This window comes from Struthio camelus, chromosome Z (assembly GCF_040807025.1).
Source record: "Struthio camelus isolate bStrCam1 chromosome Z, bStrCam1.hap1, whole genome shotgun sequence".
In the NCBI taxonomy this organism is placed as follows: domain Eukaryota; kingdom Metazoa; phylum Chordata; class Aves; order Struthioniformes; family Struthionidae; genus Struthio; species Struthio camelus.
In genome coordinates, this window is record NC_090982.1 from 26,197,678 (window position 1) to 26,219,491 (window position 21,814).

Genomic DNA, 21,814 nt, shown 5'->3' on the forward strand with positions numbered 1-21,814 from the left:
ACTGACCTTGCACGAGCACTGATATTCAAAGTTTCCCAGCTTGAGAACTGCATTTTTCTGACTTAATATTGAGCTACTTTTACTAGAGGGAAAAGGCTAAGCATAGACAACATGAATAAAATACTGATCATCCTAAAGGCCAGCACTAATCAACGTTGCGGTTGTTGAAATGTCCTAACTCAGACTTTTAGTGCTGTCTGTGAAAGCCTAAACTTCTTAATTGACCTGGAAAATTAGAACAAAACAACAAATAAAACACCCTCTAAAAGGCTTTAACCTAAAAATCAGCCACTAAACTAATGCTCTGGTCAGGACAGTGTACAAATATAAAAGGTCCCTGACCTTTAAATTTTAGCGCCCTTCTACTCCTCGAGGACTACTACTAAGGTTTAACGACTGGCATGTCCATGCAGAAACTGTGTTAAACTGCCTGGTGCTGAGGTGGCGAGGGGAGCAGTACTTTAGCATGTTTTTGTGAATATGCTGCAAAAAACCAAATCTGTTGCCTAGCATCAAAGTGTCGAAGAAACGTGTGCCCAGCACTCTCATATACCTGTTATAATTTAAAAACAGGTGTGAGTAACAAATAGTTCACAGCGAATAAACACTATGTGTTTATATAGTATATCCCAACATTCACCAGTCCACCAAATCCTTTAAGAGGAACATGGCACAAAATAAACATATATTCACATACAGACGCAACCATGTGTGGACTTATTTTACTGTTGCTGTACTCTGTGACCACATTTTTCTGTGCAAAATAGGTATAAAAGAGAACAAAAAATCACTGTAGCGCTGTAGTTCATCCGTTCTGCACAAGCGCGGTCTGGAAGAACTGGCTCTGTTGTCCTACCATTAAGCAGTGGCAAAATCCCTCCATTAAGCAGTCACCTGCGTTTAGCAGCAGAGGAGACAGAAGATTTCAGAAGAAATCAGTCAACTGAGCTTGTCTAAATGTGATCTGTTATGTTAAGGGTACTTTTATAAAAATGCATATGAACATAATATTACAGGAGTACACAGACTTGGGTAGTATTCATTGGGAATAATTAGGAATAGAGCTACGTGAAATTATTTGGATGAATAGATTATTGGCCAGAAATGGACTTTTGGGGTAACCAAAATGATTTTTAGTTCACCCTTTTTTTTTAAGCTTTAGGCCAAACAACCCCACACTTCAATCTAGAATATTTTTTTTAATACTTAAAATACGTCAGGCAGGACCACTGTCCCTGACACCATGACTGAAAGGGACAAGATATAACGGTCTCTGATATCTAACCACAAACATATATAGAAAGGTCTCTTTGCTATCAAGTTGTTTTCCACCGCACTGAAGGGCATTGCTGCCATTGCTCTAAAAACTGACTGAAGAAGCCATGTTACAAGTCCTGAAACTCACTACAGATTATATAGGCAAAATAATAAGTCAGTAGTAGCGGGCCAAAGATTTTGTTTCTAAAATTGCTGGACTCCATGGAAACAGTTCTCACTTTTATAAAAAAAGGCTGTATCTGAAACTTCACTGGAGTGATGCGTCAAATTTGAGGGAGTAGCTAGGCAGAGTCAATGACGGGGAAGAGCAACAGGACTGTCAGCACACTGAAAGGACAAGGAAGAGAAGGTCTAAAGCTCGTCTGGAAAAGCATATACAGTTCAGCACATCAGTTCCTTGCATGGGGAGTCAGGAGGTAAAAAGGAAACACAGTATTGTAGACAAGAAACTAGGAGCTGGGATAATTGCAGAGAGATGGAAGTGACTTCCTCCCCCCAATTTTCTACCCATTGCCAAGAAAAAGGCAGCTTGCAAAGTGCTTATTTGATTTGAATAGGCACTTCATGAGCGGATCGTAAGCCAGGGATAGTAAATCACTGTTAGTAGCTCATGGGCAGAGAACAGCCCACTGCTGCTATTCTGGCTTCTGGTCTTTCCCAACAGCCAGGTTCTTGCCTGCAAACGGGTCCTGTAGGTGGGTCTTGTGGGCTGCTCCTTCCGCTTGCCTGCATATTGGGTCCCGTAGGCAGGTCCTTCTGCCTGCCTGCAGACAGGGTCCTGGGGGCAGCTCCTGCTGTTTGCCTGTGGGAAACAGTCTGTTTTTTGTTTTTTTGTTTTTTGTTTTAAATTAACCAGGAAAAAACCCTTTTATTTCCACTCCTGTGTCCTGACCTAGAAGAACTGTGAATAAGTTTTAAGCCTTTAAGCCTTGTGGTGTCTTTACACCACAATCAGAACCAAGCCAAACTGAGCTAAGCTAAGGTAGAGCTGTTAACGCTTATGATAACAGCCAGAATTAGAAAATGTCCAACGAGTCTGAGAACAGACTGGAAGCAGGTGACTTGCATAATTTTCAGAGCGTTAGCTATTTGATTCTCTCTATGGTGTAAATTAGTCATCTGAGGCTGTTACTACTACAGACAAGCCCTTCCTTGCACAGTTCTACTGAGCTATGGAAGCTCTTAGTGAGGGCTGAGTTGTCTAGCTACTTGCTAATGTCTTCAGTGGATTAAAAATTGCCTGTGTATATATGTGACAGGCATTGACTAAAAATCCATAAGGAATTTTGAAGAATGTCTTCATCATTTTTCTTGCCTACTTGCACACTAACTTGCACTCTATTAAAATGAACTGAGAGGAAAAACTGAAAGGAAATCTCTAGCTTCCATCACTCTCTGGGCCTCTGCATCCCAAGGAAGACTTAGTGAGCATATTTTCTATCAGGGTGCCTTGTCATCTGTCATGGCTAAGTGCTTTTAATTCTGAGATCTCTAGAATTTAATTCAGACAATGCAGCATTGAATTGAATCAAAATATGAGGACATTACATCAGAAAGTAATGCTTTAACATCATCATGTACTGCTGCGACATCAAGACACAATGCTGCCAACATACACAGTGTAAGTCCCACAAAGCAGAGGGGGCTGTTAAGACTGGTGTCCTGTTCATATACTAAATTTAGCCAACAGATAGCCTGCAACACCCACAGAGGTGGGAACAGCAAACTGACAGCACTGACACCAGTGATTTATTGTCAGCTCTTACGGTGAGTTCCATGTCCTCCTCCTCTTTTTCTTTCACTGGTTTTTCTGATTCCTCTGGCTCCTTCTCCTGAAGATGGATCTCACTGGCTTGAGACATGTAAGGCATGTCATCTTTGTTCTTGAACTCCAAGCTGAGGATTGAAGGAGGAAGTAGAATTCCTAGAATTACCTAAAGCAATAATAATGACAACAGTAATCATCGCAGTAAACAGATTACAATCATGGTAGTTGCTTAGTATCAAACGGAACAACTCCCGAGGGGGAAGAAATATACTTGTGCATGTGAGTCTCTATGGCAATATAGTATTTGTCACTTGGGGTAATGTTTTCAGAGCCCTGTGGTGAAACAAAGCATGTAACTTCCATTAGCAGTGCTATGAGTACTATGGCTAATTGACTTTCCTGAATATTTTATCTGTTTGCTCATCAGATGCATATTGCTATCCACTAGAATACATTTATAAAATAGTACATAGGCTCAATGGCAGGTGGGACCATGGATGCATTTAGACCTTAAACCTGCAGATTTCTGCATTGTACATAACAGACAATATCAGTGTAAATGACGCACAAGAAGCATTAATTTAATATAACTTAATATGGCCAGGTAGTACAGGTCAAGGCATAAGCATGCGTGGGTCTGAGAAAAGACAAAGCCAGCAATAGCAAACACTGACCATGCAGCCCCCTTAGATTTTGCTTCAGTAACCTGGCAGCCATGTAATGTTCATATTTATGCCAGCTCCTTGTTTTCTGTATCCCCTTTCTTGTGCAGAGGGAATGCAGAAATCATTAAATTTACCTTGTGCTGATATGTGCAATGCATAATGCTTGGGGTCAAATGAATAGCATAACTAAGGACATCACAATATAAAAAGAAGTGGTCTATCTGTAACGGGCCATCGAGTTACAGCTACTGGCCTTTTTTTTTTTTTCTGGAACCTCACAGAAAACAATTTTATTATACATCTTTCCCTAAAAGACAGTGAAACCAGACAGTTAGGCTGTTGGCCTGTCAGAAAAGGGAGACTGCATGTGCTCATCATACTGGCAGGCAGCAAGCGTGTTACAGAAATCATCCAAATTACTGTAATTAGGAGCAGCCAGAATATGTGAACCCTGTGTCCAGCCTCAGACCAGCTGAGCACTAAGCAGCCTTGACTCTTCCTGCCCTTGGTTTTTGGGACGAGGATACAATTGGGCGAGAGTGTGTTAAAGCAGAGGGGTCAGGAAGAGAAGCAGAGAAGACAAGAAGTCAGGCAGACCTGACTTCCCAGAGAGGCTGTTTTTAAGAACAGGCAGAATTAACAATTGCTTCTCCCCCTTGCATTAGTGCTATACATTCCCTGGTGAGACATTAAGAGAATCAGACTCAGCCTTCTTGCCATTTGCCAATTTCAGCTGGAGAAAACCGTTCATGGGAAATAATTCATGACTCATGCTTGCAAATTTATTTCTTTGCCACCCTGCCTCTTGCTCGCATAGACTGTAGCTTGCTTTGCCTTTATACAGGGCCTGCTAATGAACGTCAGTGAGTAAACGCAGATTATAAACTGAGTGAAGGAGCCTTTGGAGGTCCTTCTGTTACAAGAAGCTGAGAGGCAAAAAGAGTTTTTTACTTTTAATTAATCATTGTGAAAAGAGGGTCTATTTTATGGCTTGAGATGCAAGCTGTAAAGAATTAAAAATACAGTGGGAAATGAGTTGTTGCACCGAGCCAGATCTACCCAGGTGGAATATCTGCAAAGCCAAGCGGTCAGCAAGGGACCAATCCCTCATGGAGGACGAAGGGTCTGTGACATGATTCAGAAAAGCAGGTAGTGAAGATGTCCCCATATATGAGGATGCTTTCTATCTGTAAGTAGCACGGTATTTAAATGCAGCTCCTACAGGAGGATGATGAGAATCTTTTCAGTCACTTATCCTCATTTATCATTGTTACTGGATTAGATCCAGTATGATAATGATGCTTTTAGTCATAATCATTCTCACCATTACCAAACATCATTTCACACAGCAAAACAGCTGGAGCAAGTATCACTATTCACACACAAAGCTAATGCAGGAGAGACAATCTTCCCCTGTGAAAATACATCCCTATCAGCTGGGAGGAAGAGGCAACTCCTGGCCTTGTACTGACTATTGAGTACTTTAGTGAAGGTGAAAGATACCAGCCCATTTTTTTCTGGGCAGAAACTCACCTCTCAGAATCCACCTTGCTCTGTTAGCAGTTTTGCTGGTGGAAGTAAAGCTTAAATGGCTTTGGAAATTGAATTATTCTCTAGATCCCCTCGGGTAGTCCCTTCAGGTCAGTCATCAGGAAGACTGGCAGGGGCTTGCAAGAAAATTCGTATGCTTCACTTTGGCCTGTTCTGAGGAACTGCTCCTCAAGGTCGTCAGATCAGGACCTTGCACTTGCAGTTAATTTGCTTACACACACATTTTTCTTTATTTATCTTTAGAAACCTTGGATAACACCTCAGGTATCCAGGCAGGGTGACATACTAACTTGCTGGCACAATTCTTACTCTGACAACTCTTGCTGATGATGACGAAAACCTAAGTAACGTGCCTTGAACCTGGGTTTGTGATAACCTTCCTGCTGAAAAGCTGAACACAGGAAGGATAGACCCTAATTAACATCATTATAAATAAGCAGCCGAAAAGTGGTTAATAGATCCAGTTGTTTCTAATTTGTTGTGAGCCTTCACTACCTTCTATTAGAACTGCTCTAACTGTTAATTTCATTTTAAAACAGTGCTGACCTTTAGACCAGAATTTTTGCGCATCCGGAGACGACCCATCCACATGTCCGTGAGCAGCATCTGGCTGCAAGTGTGAGCAATGAAATCCCTGTGCTTGGCTGCCACTGCGAGCTGCAGGCACGTGGCGTTGCTCCAGTTCTTCAGCTCGTAGGTCAGCAGTTTCATCGCCAGTTGCTCATCCTGCTTGTACGACTGGTCCAGCAGCTCCACCGCCAACTGGCCAAAGTCCCTGCAATGGGGGCACATTTGTTCATTGTGTTAGCCCAAGTGGCCTGCTGCAAAGAGGGATCTCTGTAACTGACAGCCTCTGCAAAGGGGGCATCACCTGCCCTCATGCAAGTCGTGATGGTGACTGCAGACAAGGAAACCCACGTTTTCAAATGTGAGTGGCTAATGGTAGGCATATAAATAAGTGGTCCAACTTAGAAGTGCTGAGCACCCACATCTACCAGATGTCTGCTCCCACCTGCCTGCCCACCTCCCTGACATTTTCTGGTTGAAACCCACTGGTTGTCTGCAGCTTTGTGGATCACTTCTCCACTGTTTGCTCACGGTTTTATGGTCAAGTTTCCTGGAAAGAGGTGTGTCTGATACCGTTTTCTAAATTCTCACCATTTTTCATGTGTCAGATTTTTAATATTAGAAAAAAATATTATGAAATCTAGTCTCACCGACTGTTCACCTAAGCATGAGCTCTGTGTTAATTACAGCTTCTGCCTGAATTTCATGTTTGTAAGGTTTTCAACAACCACTTAGGATAAATAAACTGTCTTGAAAAGGCACAAAAAAAGGTTGCAGCCTGACTCTTGAGGCCTCAGGGAAAACACATAGGCAGTACAGCTACTTCATTGCCTTCTTGACACCTCCTCATTTCAGAAGTTATACTGCTAGCAACACTGCTTCTCTGGCAGACAGATTGCTTAAAAGCCATTTAGACTTTCTCTGAAAGGACTGTATTTTCCCTGCAATTTAGAAGTGAAAGCAAGGCAGTGAAGAGCAAACCATTAGCAGGTTCAGCAGGCTCATCTTTTTTTCTTTTTTTTTTAATCCAGGAAAGTATGCATGAAAGAAAATCCACCTGGAATTATGGTTCAGCTCTTGCGATATGTCGTCCACCATGTCATTTTCTGAAGCTTCATGGGCCATGGCTTTGCATAGTTTACAGGCCACCAGCGCTTTAGCCATAGCCTCCTCCCCATGCTGCCAGAAGAAGAGGGCCATCTTCTGACGCTTCATCAGCACAGCCCACACCATCAGCTCATGAAAGGGGAAGGGGAAATGGTTGATCTCAGGGTCGTCCAAATCAATATCAACTTCTTCTTCTCTTTTCTTAGTTGTTTTCCTCCCTCGCCGCAAAGGGACATCATCCTATGAGAATTATAGAGAAAGGTGTTTTTTTTTTTCTCCAGTGGAGGGGCCTACTCAAGTCATACAATATATCAGAGTCAGTACCTGAGTCATCATATACTTCCTGCAGGCCAGCCTCTTCAGCTCTTGTGGATAAAATATTTCACATAATAAAATAATAAAAAAAAAATTGTTCCATGCAAACGAATTAGTAAGTCAATATCCCCATTTTTAAACACAGGGAAAAAGAGATGTGGACTATCAGTCTAAATTGTTCTTTCTCCCTAATAAGGTGAAGAACAATCACATAATGTGCAGAACGATTTTGGAAAAGCCATCATTAAAATAAAGCTAAGAGTTTCCTCTAACTGCAGAGTCTGCTGGGATGCATCCACCTCTGTCTACCTACAGAGGGGGTATCCAGGGGATATTCCAGTCTCCTGAACATTTCCTCCATATTTATGCTGTGCATTTTCTCCCTTTATCCTCTCAGTAGAGCAGGAATCTCCTTTCTTCACTCCCATTCTCACTTTCTATCCCATGTTTATCCCTTTTGCCTCCAGCTTCATGTTGTTTCTCTTGCTAGACTATCTTGCTTTTTTTCTTTCACATCACATTTTAGCGTATTATTTTTACCAGATGAGTTGACCTATTCTGGGCTGCATCTGCGGGTAGCAAAATGAAAGTTATGGTATAAAACAAGCAAACAAACACTATTATGTCTTTGAAGCATCGGGGTAGCCAAAAGTGTCAACACAATAGATGGAAATTTGGCCCATGGAAAGATTTCTGCACTGTGCTACCATTTCTACAACTGCTTCATTTCTCTGAAATGTTTTTAAGCTTTACGATTACCTGACTGAAATACTGCTTGAACTAATGGAGTGGAATATTTTATTTAATCTTCAACAAAAGAAATCTGATGCAGAAAGGAGGAAAACCCTTCATTTCTTTTGTTTCTTTGCGGGAGTTATATTAAGAAACATTTCTTAATTTGGCCTTTGCATAAACAAGTTACCTAGATCAAAAATACACTTTTTGTAACGCTCGTCTCACTGAAAACTTGAAAAAAACTGTTGGTGCCTTCATTATTGTAAATCTAAACATTATGTTGATAATACATATATTTGTTAAAAAAGGAGAAGATGTTAAGATTTATCGCAGGTCACTTACCTCCATTCCTAAAAGTTTCAGGGCTTTTGGCTGTACAAAAAAGTTAAGAAAAATATTATTTCTCTGAGAGGTATGATCAAAAATTCCAACTGTATGTATATATATTCTGTATATATATTAAAGACACAAAATATTGTGCAACAATTATACTATAAAATTATTAATTACATTATTAAATTATGATATCATTATATAAATATATAATAAAAACTGAAGTCAACCTTGAGTTCCACCCTATTTCAACAAAACAAACAACAGAATGACAACATTTGGATTTAGGCAAAAATTACAGATGGTTTGAGGCTGTTTAGTCGTTGGGAGGTAGGAATCAGTGCTAAGAGACACTTGCATTGCACGAGTGAATTTATCTGGAGTGCATCTGTATTTTGGCTCCTTCCCCGGCACACTTTTACTGACAGCTATGAAGCTGCTCTGCTTGCCTGGCCCAGGGTCTGTGAAGTCTCAACTTCACTTGACAGAGTGGCCAAGGGAAAGAAGCCTCTCCCAGCACAGAAAATTACTGCCCTTCCCCTCAAAAGTAAAATATGATACCAAAGAAAGTATCAAGAAATAAAAAAACCCATTTCAGGTGTTTGGCTGCAAATGTTTTACAGAGCTGTTGTTCTTTATGGTCACTGGCAGAAATATTCGATAGCGTGTGTTACTAAAACCTGACCAGAGACGTAAAACGACACTGTGACACGAAAATAGGCAAAGAAAGAACCACTGCTACAAATCTTACTGGAAACATGATCAGATTTTGCTTTGAGTTGGATTGGGTCAATTGCATTATGGATGACAACAAATATCTTTTATGTTTTGAAAGGACAGTAGTTTTACTTTGGATTCATGGTAGTGTAACCTGTCAAACAAGAAAACCTCAAAAATACAGAACAGTATTTTCTCCATTAGCCCCCTGACTCAATGGGAGCCACATCCAGCCAATAAAGCTAATTTTGAGTTATGGGTTTCCTTGCCCTGGTAGCTTTGGGTGACAGTCAAGGAGATCAGCCCTGAAGCAAGGAAATGCTTCTGTCAAAACAGTTTTTTTCCAATCTAACTTGAGTGCCCTACAGTACCATTGGGACAGATCAAGAAGCTCTGCTCTTTCCGAAGCTATGGATACTCCCAATTACAGACTTTAAAGCCAGAAGAGAGAGCTTTGTATCTTGATCTTAAGAAGGCAGCAGAACAGTCCCACCTAAAAAATTTACATCAAACTCTAAAAAATTGCAGCTTGTGTCGGAGGCTGACTTGCAGTAGATCGAAATAGCTGCTCAGTACGTGATGGAAGTGAATCAGCAAACAAAACCGTGCGTGCCTGCGGATTTTCGCCCCCAACCTAGAACCATCTAAGGAACCATTGTAATTCATTTCCTCACTGCCAATGGGTGCAGTCACACTGATGGCAAACAACTTCCTCCTTACCCTCTTGGGCCCAAATAAATTGTGGTACAGTGTTCTGAACCGCTTTCGGGTATAGTTGCAGCGATATGCTCCTCCCATCAGGTACTCTATTACCAAACCAATATCTATCAGACTTATCCGATAATCAGGAGGTAAGTTGCCCTGCAATGAAAAGAAAGAGGATTGTGGGGGAGGAAAAAATGGTTATTAATGGCATTGATCACTACACTTTATAACTATGTTAGAATAAAACAAATTAAAATAGTTAAAAAGAGGAATGTATTATTATGCTAGTTAATTAATTCACCTTAAAATAGATCCAACCGAAACCTGGATATTCTCGCTTGGAAAGAAGACATAAGTTAAATAAGAAGGTGAAGAACTTGTTGACAGTAACAGAAGACAACGTCAGTACACAGTACTCATATTCTTCAGCTGGGGAAACAAGGAACATGACTGAAGAACAAAAAGCAGGAGGATTAGCACACTTGAAAGATCAGGCACAGTTGCTGAAGGCTAGTCTTGCTAGAGAGCACCTTTGCCGCACCGCCTGTCCCCCGCATCTCCTGTGCTGGCGTCACGTTGGGCTGCCTCATCTGCTCTGCCGTGCCACTGAGGTGGCACCGTGCGGTGTCATTTGCTCACATGAAACCAGCTCCTACGTGTGATCTCTGCATCCTGACGGGTTTTCTTCCCGCAGTTCAGAAGAGGAACAGGGGGTAGAAAGAGCTGCCTAACCAGCATACCTACTCTAGACGACAGTGCATGAGTTACTGTTATTGCTAGTTGCTAGAGGCAAGGAGGGTCTGGTAGCTTTGCTTCTTAGAATTATGCACAAATAAAAGAATAGCTTACTTAAATCTTACAACTAGTGTGAGGAAAGCATCACTGACAGATGTGATAAACAAAATTTGTGACTCCATTCTTGGCAAATACTTTGGGGTTTTGTTCAAGAAGCAAAATACCAGCCCAGCAATTTTCCTAGAAGATTCCTCTTGCAATCCTGAAGTATTTTACTGAAAACTTCTCTAAGCACAGGAATCTTGCTACCTAATTTGCAGCACTGCCAATGAGCTCTTATCCCAGACACCGAGAAATGAACTGTACTTGTGGTGGGGGTCATTAGCAAGGTCCTGGAAAAAACTTTATATCCTTGCTCTCCTATTTACTTCCCTGTCTTATTCTCTGTTAAATATAATATGAATTTCCAATATCTTCATCATGCAGCTTTCATTCTTCATGCAATCCCTTGCACATTTCTTCCTTCCCCTTATTGTCAAGCCTGGAAATGGTGCCATGAGGTTATGGATCTGAGATATTTCCTGCAAGGGCGGGTGATCTGATCCCTTTACAGCAGAAAAGGGCTGAGGGGAAGGGATTGCCCACAAATTAAAATTTGTCTTCCTCTCCATAATACTGCCTCCAAATTGTTCATACACTGCTCAGTGAGCAGTTCCCTACCAGAAAAGAGGGCATGATTCAGCAGGTTCTGAATAGGTCACCCATGTCTAGAGATCTCGTTAAGAACACCACAGATTTACAACTCTCTCTTGCGTATGTTGTTGTGCAAGAGATGGGACTATGCCTGAAAGATGGAAGAAAAGCTAAATTATCCTTCCATAAACAGTGAGCGGTAGCCTTGGAAAAAGAGAAAATTAGTCTAGTCAAAAATTAACTTGAATGGTCAACATTGCAGAAGGACCAGGAAATTGCAATTTTTAGCTTCAAACTTATTCAATGTACTCTAATAAAATAATCACATTTGCTATAATGATATACAGCACAGATTACAGTTAGCCTGTAGCTCTCTTTATGTGATCCTCAGAAGAAGGTTAATAATTCACATTGAACAATTTTTACGACTGCCGCGTCTTGCTAGAAATATCTGCATGTCTGCCTGGCTTCTCTGCAGATGTGCTGATTAGATTCAGAACAGAGAGGCACTAATGGGGAACAGATGGCACCTGGCCCATCCATGGCAGCAAAAGACATGAAATGGAGGCAGAGATCCTCCTTCCTCTTCTCCTTCAGCCAGGAAGAGCAAAAACTATTTCCGTCTCTGCTCCTCATGGTGCAGAAAGGCTGGGGAGGGAGAGAGGGAGGCAGCGCTGTGGCATGCTGTCCCTGCCAGTGGGCTGGGATTTGAGGGGATGGGGGATAAATATTAAGCAAATGGGATGGCAAAAGTTCAGCTGCCAAGTACCTTTCAGTGCTGCACCCTTAGCCCAGCCCTTTGCACTTTTCCTACTCTTGGCCAGCCTGATGGGGGAGATCACTGTGGTTTGCAGGACTGCAAATCATACCAGCTTACTTATACCCAGTTATTTGTTTTTCGAACAATTTAAAGAAAAATTGTCATCAAACAAAAAATTAAACCCTACTGGTTTTCTATTTTCAGAAGTATTCTCCTCTCTCCAGAACGCTTAAGGCAATGAAAGTTTTACTAGAACAAGGAAGAAAGTACGGGCAGGAGTGAGAATGACTAAGCTACAATTGTACTCCCTCAGCAAACTCCTGCTGTCTCAGGAATCATATTAGACACTAAAACTGAATGCTTTGAAGTTAATGAGTGACAAAGAAAAACAAAACAAGTATAACAGGCAACAGGGTGCAGTATATGTTGGAAAACTTGACTTTCTTGATATAGTTGTTCTGATTTCTAAAACTTCATAAGGGAATTTATATACAAAATTTCCAATAAAGTAACTTAAACAAAAGATGTATCTGACTCTCGGAGAAAATGCTGAGAGGCTTCATTGAAGAAAACTCAAAAAAGCACAGCAGAAATACACATTTTATACCAACATACATGAATGTATGGCTCTGCGCTGCTAACAAAGACAGGGTTACTTTCTCAAAGCGAGTAGCCTCGATAAAGTCTTGGGTTACCCTTGCAAAAGGAGTTACGCACGTGCCAAAGTGTCTGCCGTATCAGCACACACGCTGACGAGCCCTGACAGTGGTGAGTCGGCTGCAAACACACTGCTGCGAACGAGCCAGAAGCCCCCCAAGAACAGCAAAAAATCAAATGGGCAAATTCAAGTAGAGCCCGGCTGGTCTGGAATGAGGGAGGAGGAGATGTGATTTTGGGATAGGATTGGTACCCTGATTAATAATCAATTAATCTATCAATGCTGAGATAAGCTTTCCAGTGCTAATGCATTATTCTTTTCCAGTAGTAACTTCCATTTTTAAGCTGTTATATCAGCTAAATCAGTTAAATCAGTTATAATACGTTTTCACTTCATATGTATTTTTATATTCAACAGATAATGAACCTCTGATTTCGCATTCTGAGGAATAAATAGTCCTTAAAAAATCTGAACAGTAATGTAATACCTGCTAATTCTCTGGAAATACAAAAATCTAGAGGGAGTCTAGAGCAAGGGACTTTGAAAACATGCATCATTCAAGACTGAGATTAAGACACACTCATTATATACCCATTTTTGTAATAAAGAAGAAAAACATTGATCTCTTAGTTTCTACTGTTCTTCGCTAGGTATTTCAGTCGGGGAGGACTTTTTTTCTGAAATTAACCAGTAGAGGGCAATCTCCACTTACGAAAAGGATGTCAGGCACAGCCGCTACTTCTTCCCTCTTGCTCTGAATGCACCGGTTTGTACAGTCAAGGGAAGAATGTCAACCCTGCATGTGAAACTGTACCTCGACTAAAATATCAAAAAGGACCTTAGGCAGACGATGCAGACAGGCTTGGCCCGGTGCGTAGGCACCAAACTGAGAGGCTCAGAAACAGAGGTGAACGCTGCTCTCTAAAGCAGAGTCGTTGCGGAGTAATTTGCTTGGTTAATTGATACAGAGACAATTTAAGCTCTCTGACTATGGAATAGTCTTTTAACATGGTTCTCCATGCCTTTGGAATCTGTTGCCCAGAGCTAACCATGGTATCTGGAAACCCCGGGAAGAAAACGAGTTATTGTCTTGTGTGTGTGTCTCTGTGTACAGTGTGTTTAACCGGCCGCAGGCAGGATGGTGGCAGTGTGACTTCCCTTCTGTAGCACAAATTCTCTGCTATGTCAAGGAGTCAGGATAGCCTTTCGAACCAAAATGAAACCTCCCAAGATTTATACGGATATGTAATACAATGGCAGTAAATTAAATAATGCTTCCACTTAGGATTTGTAAGCAGATGTTTTCTGTTTGAGAATTCACAACTATGAAGATATAAATAACTTTTTATAAAGTATACCCTTTTGCATACTGCAAGTTTTACAATCCGGATGCATGCATAAATAGCACAGACTATCCTTTAAGTGTTGTCTTAAGGTGTCCTGCTACATTTTTTGTGTTTATGCTTTATGATACTGTAAATAAATCTGAGAGGTTAGGTATCTGGCTTCAAAATGTGTATAAACTCAAAAACTAGCTTCAAACATTGTGGTCTGCTTTTCATGCATGGTGAGGCACTTAACTGTCAAATAATGATGTCCATTAAGAAGATATTTCCATGGCGATGTTTTCATTTAAACTGGTGTCAGATTTGCTGACTGATTTATAGCCTGGTTGACTGGGGAGGGCTGTATTGCTCAGGTGGCAGGGCTATGGCAAGCTGTCAGATTTCTCTCAGTGACCCATGGGTATTCCTTATCACTGACAAAATGAGAAATACGGTCACAGAGGTGCAGTTCCTGATGAAGGTGCTGGAGGGCTGCCCCGACCTGTTTAGTTTCAAAGCCCTTAAATATATTCTAACAAGAGTATACACATAGTTGGAGTTACTGAGGCATCAGATGTGGAGAGAAGAAAGAAAGATACACTTAAGGAAAAAGTATCACCATTACCTAATATTTAGCAGTCACTGTGGATAAATAATATCAATAAATATGAATGTAAGTATACCTAATGGCAATGTATGCCTATGCATATCCACGAGTAATGATCCTCTTTTTGCCTATTCTCATACCTTCTTTTCAAATGCTCCTTTAAAAATACATCTTTTATTAGGGATTCTGGGAAAATATATTGTTACTATATACTCTGTGAATATATAAATTGCTTGGCCTTCCAAAGAGGATGTCAGAAAGGTGATGTCGGGGGAGAGGAGGAGTCTGAAAAGGAATCTATTTTAGTGTAAGAAGACAGATGATATTTGTTGCAAACATTTAAAGGCACATAAATAACTACACATTTAATAACAAACAAAATCTATTAACTTGCACTTCAAGAAGAGCAGCCAGCCTAAATGCACTCTGGCTTTGCTCTGCTCCATCCAAGGGGATTTATGCATAAGAACTGTTTCAAATTCTTCTGTAGACATTTCAAACTTTCTAATAGTCACTTGATGGATTACATATAAGTGGGCAATGATGATGCCATGTAACACACTAAACAGAAATAAAAACATCAGAACTTCCTCAACATTGCTACTGGTTATTCTATAGGATTATTTAATAGAAAAATGGTATCTGAAGCATTGCCACTATCCTCCCCTATTTCCCTTTAGTTCTGCCCAGCTCTCACAGACAGAAGAAATCACCAGTCTGTGCTCCTACAAAATTTCTTCATTCCTTTTCTATCTTCTCTTTAGCTGTTCCCATGTAAAGAGATTTCCTTGAGGACCATGTCACGTAACGTCTAAGGTCCTAATCTACACATGCTTTGGGAGAAAACTCAAGCTGATGAGGTAGGTTGCAGACTCAGCCTCCTTCCTTGATCCATATATTTAGGGGATAATAGATTTTCATTAATTGCTGCTGCTGTAACACCTTTAATCCTGAACAAACTGCTAAGGGTATTTGGTGTCTCCTTCCTGTCACAGCAGCTTTCTATATCTCTCTCTTACCCTCCTTCTGGGTCAAGATACTTGAAATGAACTTGACAAGAGGGCAGGGGAAAGTTACACTACTTCTTCTTGTATGCTTCTGCAAGGGAGACGCTTACAACATAACACACAACACACAAAAAGGAACCATTTCAATGAACTAGGATCCAGCACAAGGGAAATGGATATTTAACAGACTCAGGAGTAAATCAACAACACGGAAATTAGCTTTGAGGTTAGCTGAAGGTATGGAAAAATACAGATAACAGCGTAAATCCACATGGTATGTAAAAGCCTACAATTCCGCTAGCAGAAGCACTAAACCCAAAGCATCTAAAACCACGGAGAAAGCAAGCCAAGTAACTTGCTGATTGTGCATTATATTCACAAAACTTCATATTCAGGACATTCAAACAGAGCATTCTGATATGGCAGGGGAAGGAGAAGGCTCTGACTGAAAGCTCATGCAAAACAGAGACTGTATGTAGCTACAAAAAAGCCACCGTGACATTATCTCCAACCTACCGTCTATTGGATTCTTACCTTTTTGACGTCCCTGACTAGATGATACAAAGTGTTGGATGGTCCATGCCTCTGCAAAGGACAGATAAAGAAGAATAAAATGGTTTTATCCATTTTACACTATCCAAAGACCATGTAAGATGTAAATGTTGAAATGGCTTTCTCACCTTAGCAGCTTAAAAATCAGGCAACTGAGAGCACTTCAATTATACAATGTTATCAATCATTTTAAAATCAATTACAAGGGCATCAGTTCATCTAATTTCTTTTTTGTCCAAAGCACTTCTCTAACAAAACCACAAGAAATGCCATGCAGAGTTAGGTAGGAGGAGAACGAGGTGCAGAGGCTGGGAGGGGGCTGCAGGCAGATGCAGCCTTACCGTGCCCACAGCCCCTGCTCCCACTGCCGCTGGCTCAGAGCACTCCCGCACCAGAGGTTGCAGCCAGGCTGATGGCCACTAACGGCATGTACGGTCAGTGAGCTTGTCCAATCTTTTCTTAATCCCATCTGACACGCAAAACAGCGGCTGGTAATAACTCCCACAATTTTAATTACATGTTGTGTGGAGAAGTACTTTCTTTTCAGTTACTTTTGTGACTGTTGCTGGTGTTTTCAGAGACCTTTATAGGAGGCCTGCTTGGCTGTGACTGATGATAGATATGAGAACATCCCTGCACAGCACAGAGTCTGTGTTTCCCTAGATACACTACTCTGCAATTATCAATGTTTAACTTGATATGTGCCAATCAGTAAGTGTGATTAGACTTTCCTGCAGTTTTCCCATGCAGCTTCAAATCTGCCTATCCTGAATGGCCCTGCATCAGCTGCAGGCTTTGTCCCTTCACTGTCTAGTCACTATTTTTCAGATTATCTCTAAATAGACTGAACAGCATTGGTTCCTGCATAGGCACTTGGATGACACTGATAGCAACCTTAATTTGTAGTGAAAATAGCATTGATTCCTACCCACTGTTTTCTATCCTTCAAGTATAATTTAATCCACAAAATCCTTACCTTCTACACCATGGGAAGCCTAATTTCTTTGAAAATCTTTAAGGATTAACATTGTGAAAAGGTTTTGAAAACCCAGGTGTATCAAGTGCATTATCCTTATTCTTTCGCACGTTGACTTCAAAAATGGTAACAGATTTCTCAGGCTTGGCACCTCTCTACAAAAGCCATGTCAGTTTTTTCCCATGACAAAAGATTGATTCCTGTGGCTGTTAATTCTATTCTTTATTATATTTTTACAAACTTGCCATGGCAGAAGTCACTCTTTTGGTCTGTAGTTTCCCAAGTCACCGTAAAAAGTTTGGCCCTTTTTTGGCCTTTTATTCCCTTGGTGCTGAGGCGTGGATGTGGTATGTCATATACCATAACTGTTCGTTCAGGATTTCACAGCCAAGGTCTTTTTGAATTCTTGCAAGAATAACTTACAGTGATTTCTATAGTTTACTTAATAATTTTGTTCTAAAAGGTCTTCTCTTAGATGGAGAGCTGAAGACTTTCCTCAGACTTATTCCCTACAAAAATTGGCTTTAGTACAAGAACTGTGCCGCTTACCTCTGTAGTGAGAGAGCTCCTAGGCTTTCTTTTCTTGATACGTATACGCTAATATAGGTAGGCAAAGTTCAAGTCACTCAAAGAACAGATGGAAATCTCTGGCTCTACGGCAGCACAGGTACCTTTTCCTCTATATTTTGCACAAATTTAATACATTCTTCTTGTGTTTGATATTATTGAAAGACTGACTTCCGGTCACCATCAGCATGAAATATCTCTGGATAATAGCCCGCAGTATGGCAGATAATGACGTCTTTGAAAAATAATGGCAAAACAAAGCTTTTGAAAAGCCTTGTACACTATAACACAACCTCTTTCCAACAGACAGAACTAGCAAACATAAGAGCTAGACAATTCTTGAAGATTTTTTTCATACCACTCCAGCAATTTTAACTTATTGGTTTCTTCCATTAGGCAGTTACGATACGAATGTTGGAATGTGCTTTGGAGCTGAGAACTGAGAAGCAATTTGGACCAGCACAGTTTTATGTTTTTTTTAAGGGCGAAGATACAAAACTCACAAACAATGTTTTAAAAGTCAAAACTATCATTCTCGGAACATTGTATGAAAACATGGGGAGGTCCTTCACTGTAGTGTCATTCAGGCCTCCTGAAATTGCCAGATTTTATCTTTAAAGTCAGGATGCCTTCCCAGTAAAGCAACTTTTATTTGTTTTCTGGTGTCTGAGTTTGATTAACATTTGCAGGGTTTTTCTGAAACCATTCAGAGTCTCAGGAGTCATATCTGACCACCCCACAGGGGCTAACTTGCCAGTTACTGTCTTCCGGCCAGTCCAGTCTGCCTAAATCTAAGGTCTATGACATTTGAATTACAATGACCAGAAATCAGCGGGTAGTATGTCGGGCTTAATTTATGCTTCACAAAATACATGTAGGGAGATTAAGTGGGTGAGTCACAGAGAGCTCCATTACACGAGAGATAAAGCTAAGAGACAATGTGAACTTCTGGTATGGAAAATTTCCCCAGCAGATGTTGGCTGCCTAGTGCATCATCTTGACATTATAATACGGGTGGGAGTTAAAATAAGGAATGCACAGATACAAAGTTTGCTTTAGGTTGGCCCTACCGTGTTGTACAATTCCTCTAGCCGGGAGATGGTGAGAAAACGATGCATGCTTACTCCATTCTCTATAAGTAATTTCACAAAATCCACTCTGTCCAGCACCAGTGCATCCAGCATTGCTTGCTCAAGGGAGCCCACCTGCAAAGCAAGTGATTAATTTAGGCTGTTCCTGGGCACTGAGGACCATTTCCAGGTGGTTCTCACACCCTGGTACAGGCAGAGACTCCTGCCAAAATCCTGAGTATTGCTTTGCTAAGCTTAAAATGGGATAATCACAGCTTGGTTTTTCCAATTTAGAGAAAAATGAGTATTGTTGTTAAGATTAACGTACTATAGGAAATCTAGACTAGCATCAAGGAATTGAAACCTAGCATACTGGTGACCTCACCTCTACTCCATTCAGAATCTCATTATTATCTTTATTTCTTGCTTTCCAGACAAATATTCTATTTATATGAGATATATTTACTATATATATACACACACTCACTTTAATTCAATCCTTATGAGCTTTCCCCTTAGTTTATGACGTTGAAACTCAAGGAAAGTTTGAAAGTTAGAAAGCAGAAACAGTTTCACAAACACTAATTCCTCAAAGGGTGAAACACAAGAGGTCTTCTTATGCATAACCTCTTCTTTTCTATCTCTTTCAGGTTGGTGGGGAAAAAGAGATGAGAAGGTACTTCATACTTACAGCTTTTAGCTTGCAAAAGGATTACAGGCAACAATGTTTACAAAAACTGTCACTATAATGTGGTGATAGAGCAATAGCAATAGTGGCAGTTTAGTACCATCTAAATCTCTGCTGCATGTTGTTACACACCTATGCCCCATATTGAAGGCAAGAGAAATAGTCCGGTTCATTCTATAGCTGTAAAGGCATGGATCTTTTAAAATCCCACCTTTGAGGGCAGCAAGCTCTAGAAACTACATTTAAAATAAGTATATTTAAACAAAGGAATTTTCCCTTACTATAGTTTTTCCACGGGGAGGTGTAAATGCTCATATAACAATGGGGCTAGCATTTGAATTTTTCATGAAAATGACATAGCAAGTGTCACGGTATTGAATATGGTGCTCCAGCTAAATCTTCTGAACAAAGATGTGTGTGTGGGGCTGGTTAAGGACCTGCAGGTGAAGGTTTGGCCCATCTGGTCTTGCTGGGTGACTTTCCTACTGCTATAAACACTGCAGCATGAGATGGAGCTGTGGCACGGGAAACTGCTGCTCCGCTGCCCCAGATAGGGTCTAGTGTGTGTGTGTGTAGGGGGTGGGGTTCAACGTGCATTTGCAGCCCTCCCATGGACCTCTCCCACCGAGCAGCCCGGCCACGACGCCAGCCGGGGCAGCCTGTCCCACAGCTGGTGGCAGCTGGAGCTGGGGCGATGCAGGTAGGCTGGTGTCTGGCAGCTCCGGGTACAAGACTGGGTTTGGAGCCACAGCTCTACTGTGGTACTGTCACAACTCAGCTCTCCTGGTCTGGCTGATGACCTCCAATGCCCATGCAGTGTAATTTTGATTTCCAGTCATCAGCAAATTCAGTAGTTAAAAACATATAGTATGAAAAGCCGAAATAATTTTTGCCTTTCCTTTAATTTATAGCTATTATTTATTTTACCATAGCTTTGAATAGACACTTGTTTTTTTTTAATATTCAGAATAATTTTTTAAAACACTCAGTCTTTTATTTCCTATCTTTCTGAAGGTGCGGTCTTCTGGCGTTAAGGTGTCGCTAGGTGTCACCATTTCCTTGAACAAGTGAACATTCTAGTATGTTTATAACCTTGCCTGTTTTCAGTAGCTATGAACGGGATTTTTTTGTTTGACTAAGAACTTGACTCAGTATATTTTAAACCTTCACAAAATTGGTTCAAAAACATCTCCTCACCCCCCCCCCACTCCACACACCAGAAAAAAAAAGGAAAAAAAGCATTTAATGTTGTATAAGTTTTGAAGGTGTTTTCAGTAGAAGATGTGGTATATATACTGTACCGGCCACTGTTGCCCATAAATAAAGATCTGACTGCGGGCGATGTCTACTCTATTCCAGGCTAACGCTAGGCTCAGCTGGTCGGGAGCAGATGCATTAGCTCCTGTGTACATAGACAGGGTGCAGGGAAGAGAGGAGGAGAAAAAAAAAAAAGACATACTTTAGACTCAGTCAATAGTCCATCATAATAATCCCTCTTAGTCAGAAGTCTCACAGATGTCCATACCATTTCTGCAAATAATCTTGAATTAAAACAAGCCCAAACCTTTCATTGCCCCTATAATAAAATACTGATTCTCAAATCTAAATCTATCGTTCTCAAATTGTCTCAATTGACATTAATAATTACCTTACAGTGCCCTTGAAAAGGTAAGTAGTATTCTGGCAGATTCATTTGCAGTGGAGGTGCTGGTCTCCCTGCACTCAAAGAGGAAGCAGAAATAGAGTCCAAGGGTGCTCCTGCTACAGTTGTGCGAATATAAGTATATGTAGACCCCCCCGCCCAGTTATATATATATATATATAATGTATGCTTGTGCACGTGCACACATATATACACAGACATGTGCAGCTACAAACAAGTTCAAATCCCGTTAGTTCCATTATTTAAATAAATACGCATTTTATGCATATCTTTTATGCATTCCTGACTGATGAAGGAGGATTTCGCGCCAGCATAGGAATTTCTCCTCCATCTTTATGCACTTAGGGGTGTTGTTGGGATATATTTCCCCTCACACATGTGATATTCACAAAACCAAACACGCCATAGGGCTGGTGTTGAAGTATAATATATCTCAGTTAAGTAAAAAAACTATGCAGATGATAGACTGGGCTTGGAGCGGTTCGTTTTTGGAAGGCAGGATATGTTTTTCCCTTTAGTTTTAACGGACACTGTGGGACTTTCCTGCCCTGCTGTGCGTTTTTAATTTTTCACTGAGTGTTTCACGGTTATTACCTGATGTATAATAATAAAACAGTGTTTATGCTTTGGTGTCACAGGGAGAACTGGCCTGAATGAGCTGATCAACAATTTAAATAAAGTGCCCTTTGACTTTTAACTACAGGCTTGCTTATGGAGATTAGATGATTGTATAAAGGCACAACTTTAAATGGCCTAATACCTCCACTTTTTT

At 40.8% G+C, this 21,814-nt stretch overlaps 1 protein-coding gene across 5 annotated transcripts in view; it reads right to left on the reverse strand.

The window, feature by feature from the left end:
- Nucleotides 1-21,814, reverse strand: part of TRPM3 (transient receptor potential cation channel subfamily M member 3) — a 475,637-nt gene that overhangs the window by 44,226 nt on the left and 409,597 nt on the right. For 2 of the 5 annotated variants that reach the window (XM_068927053.1, XM_068927051.1), the window contains exons 10-19: nucleotides 20,681-20,781; nucleotides 18,692-18,826; nucleotides 16,061-16,111; nucleotides 10,043-10,078; nucleotides 9,757-9,897; nucleotides 8,329-8,358; nucleotides 6,887-7,176; nucleotides 5,809-6,037; nucleotides 3,045-3,212; nucleotides 1,955-2,080 (exon numbers count right to left, since the gene is read on the reverse strand). In XM_068927053.1, coding sequence (XP_068783154.1) covers nucleotides 1,955-2,080; nucleotides 3,045-3,212; nucleotides 5,809-6,037; nucleotides 6,887-7,176; nucleotides 8,329-8,358; nucleotides 9,757-9,897; nucleotides 10,043-10,078; nucleotides 16,061-16,111; nucleotides 18,692-18,826; nucleotides 20,681-20,781 — 1,307 coding nt within the window. The remainder of the gene's footprint in view (nucleotides 1-1,954; nucleotides 2,081-3,044; nucleotides 3,213-5,808; nucleotides 6,038-6,886; nucleotides 7,177-8,328; nucleotides 8,359-9,756; nucleotides 9,898-10,042; nucleotides 10,079-16,060; nucleotides 16,112-18,691; nucleotides 18,827-20,680; nucleotides 20,782-21,814) is intronic. The other 3 variants (XM_068927052.1, XM_068927054.1, XM_068927055.1) reach the window with 3 other exon arrangements.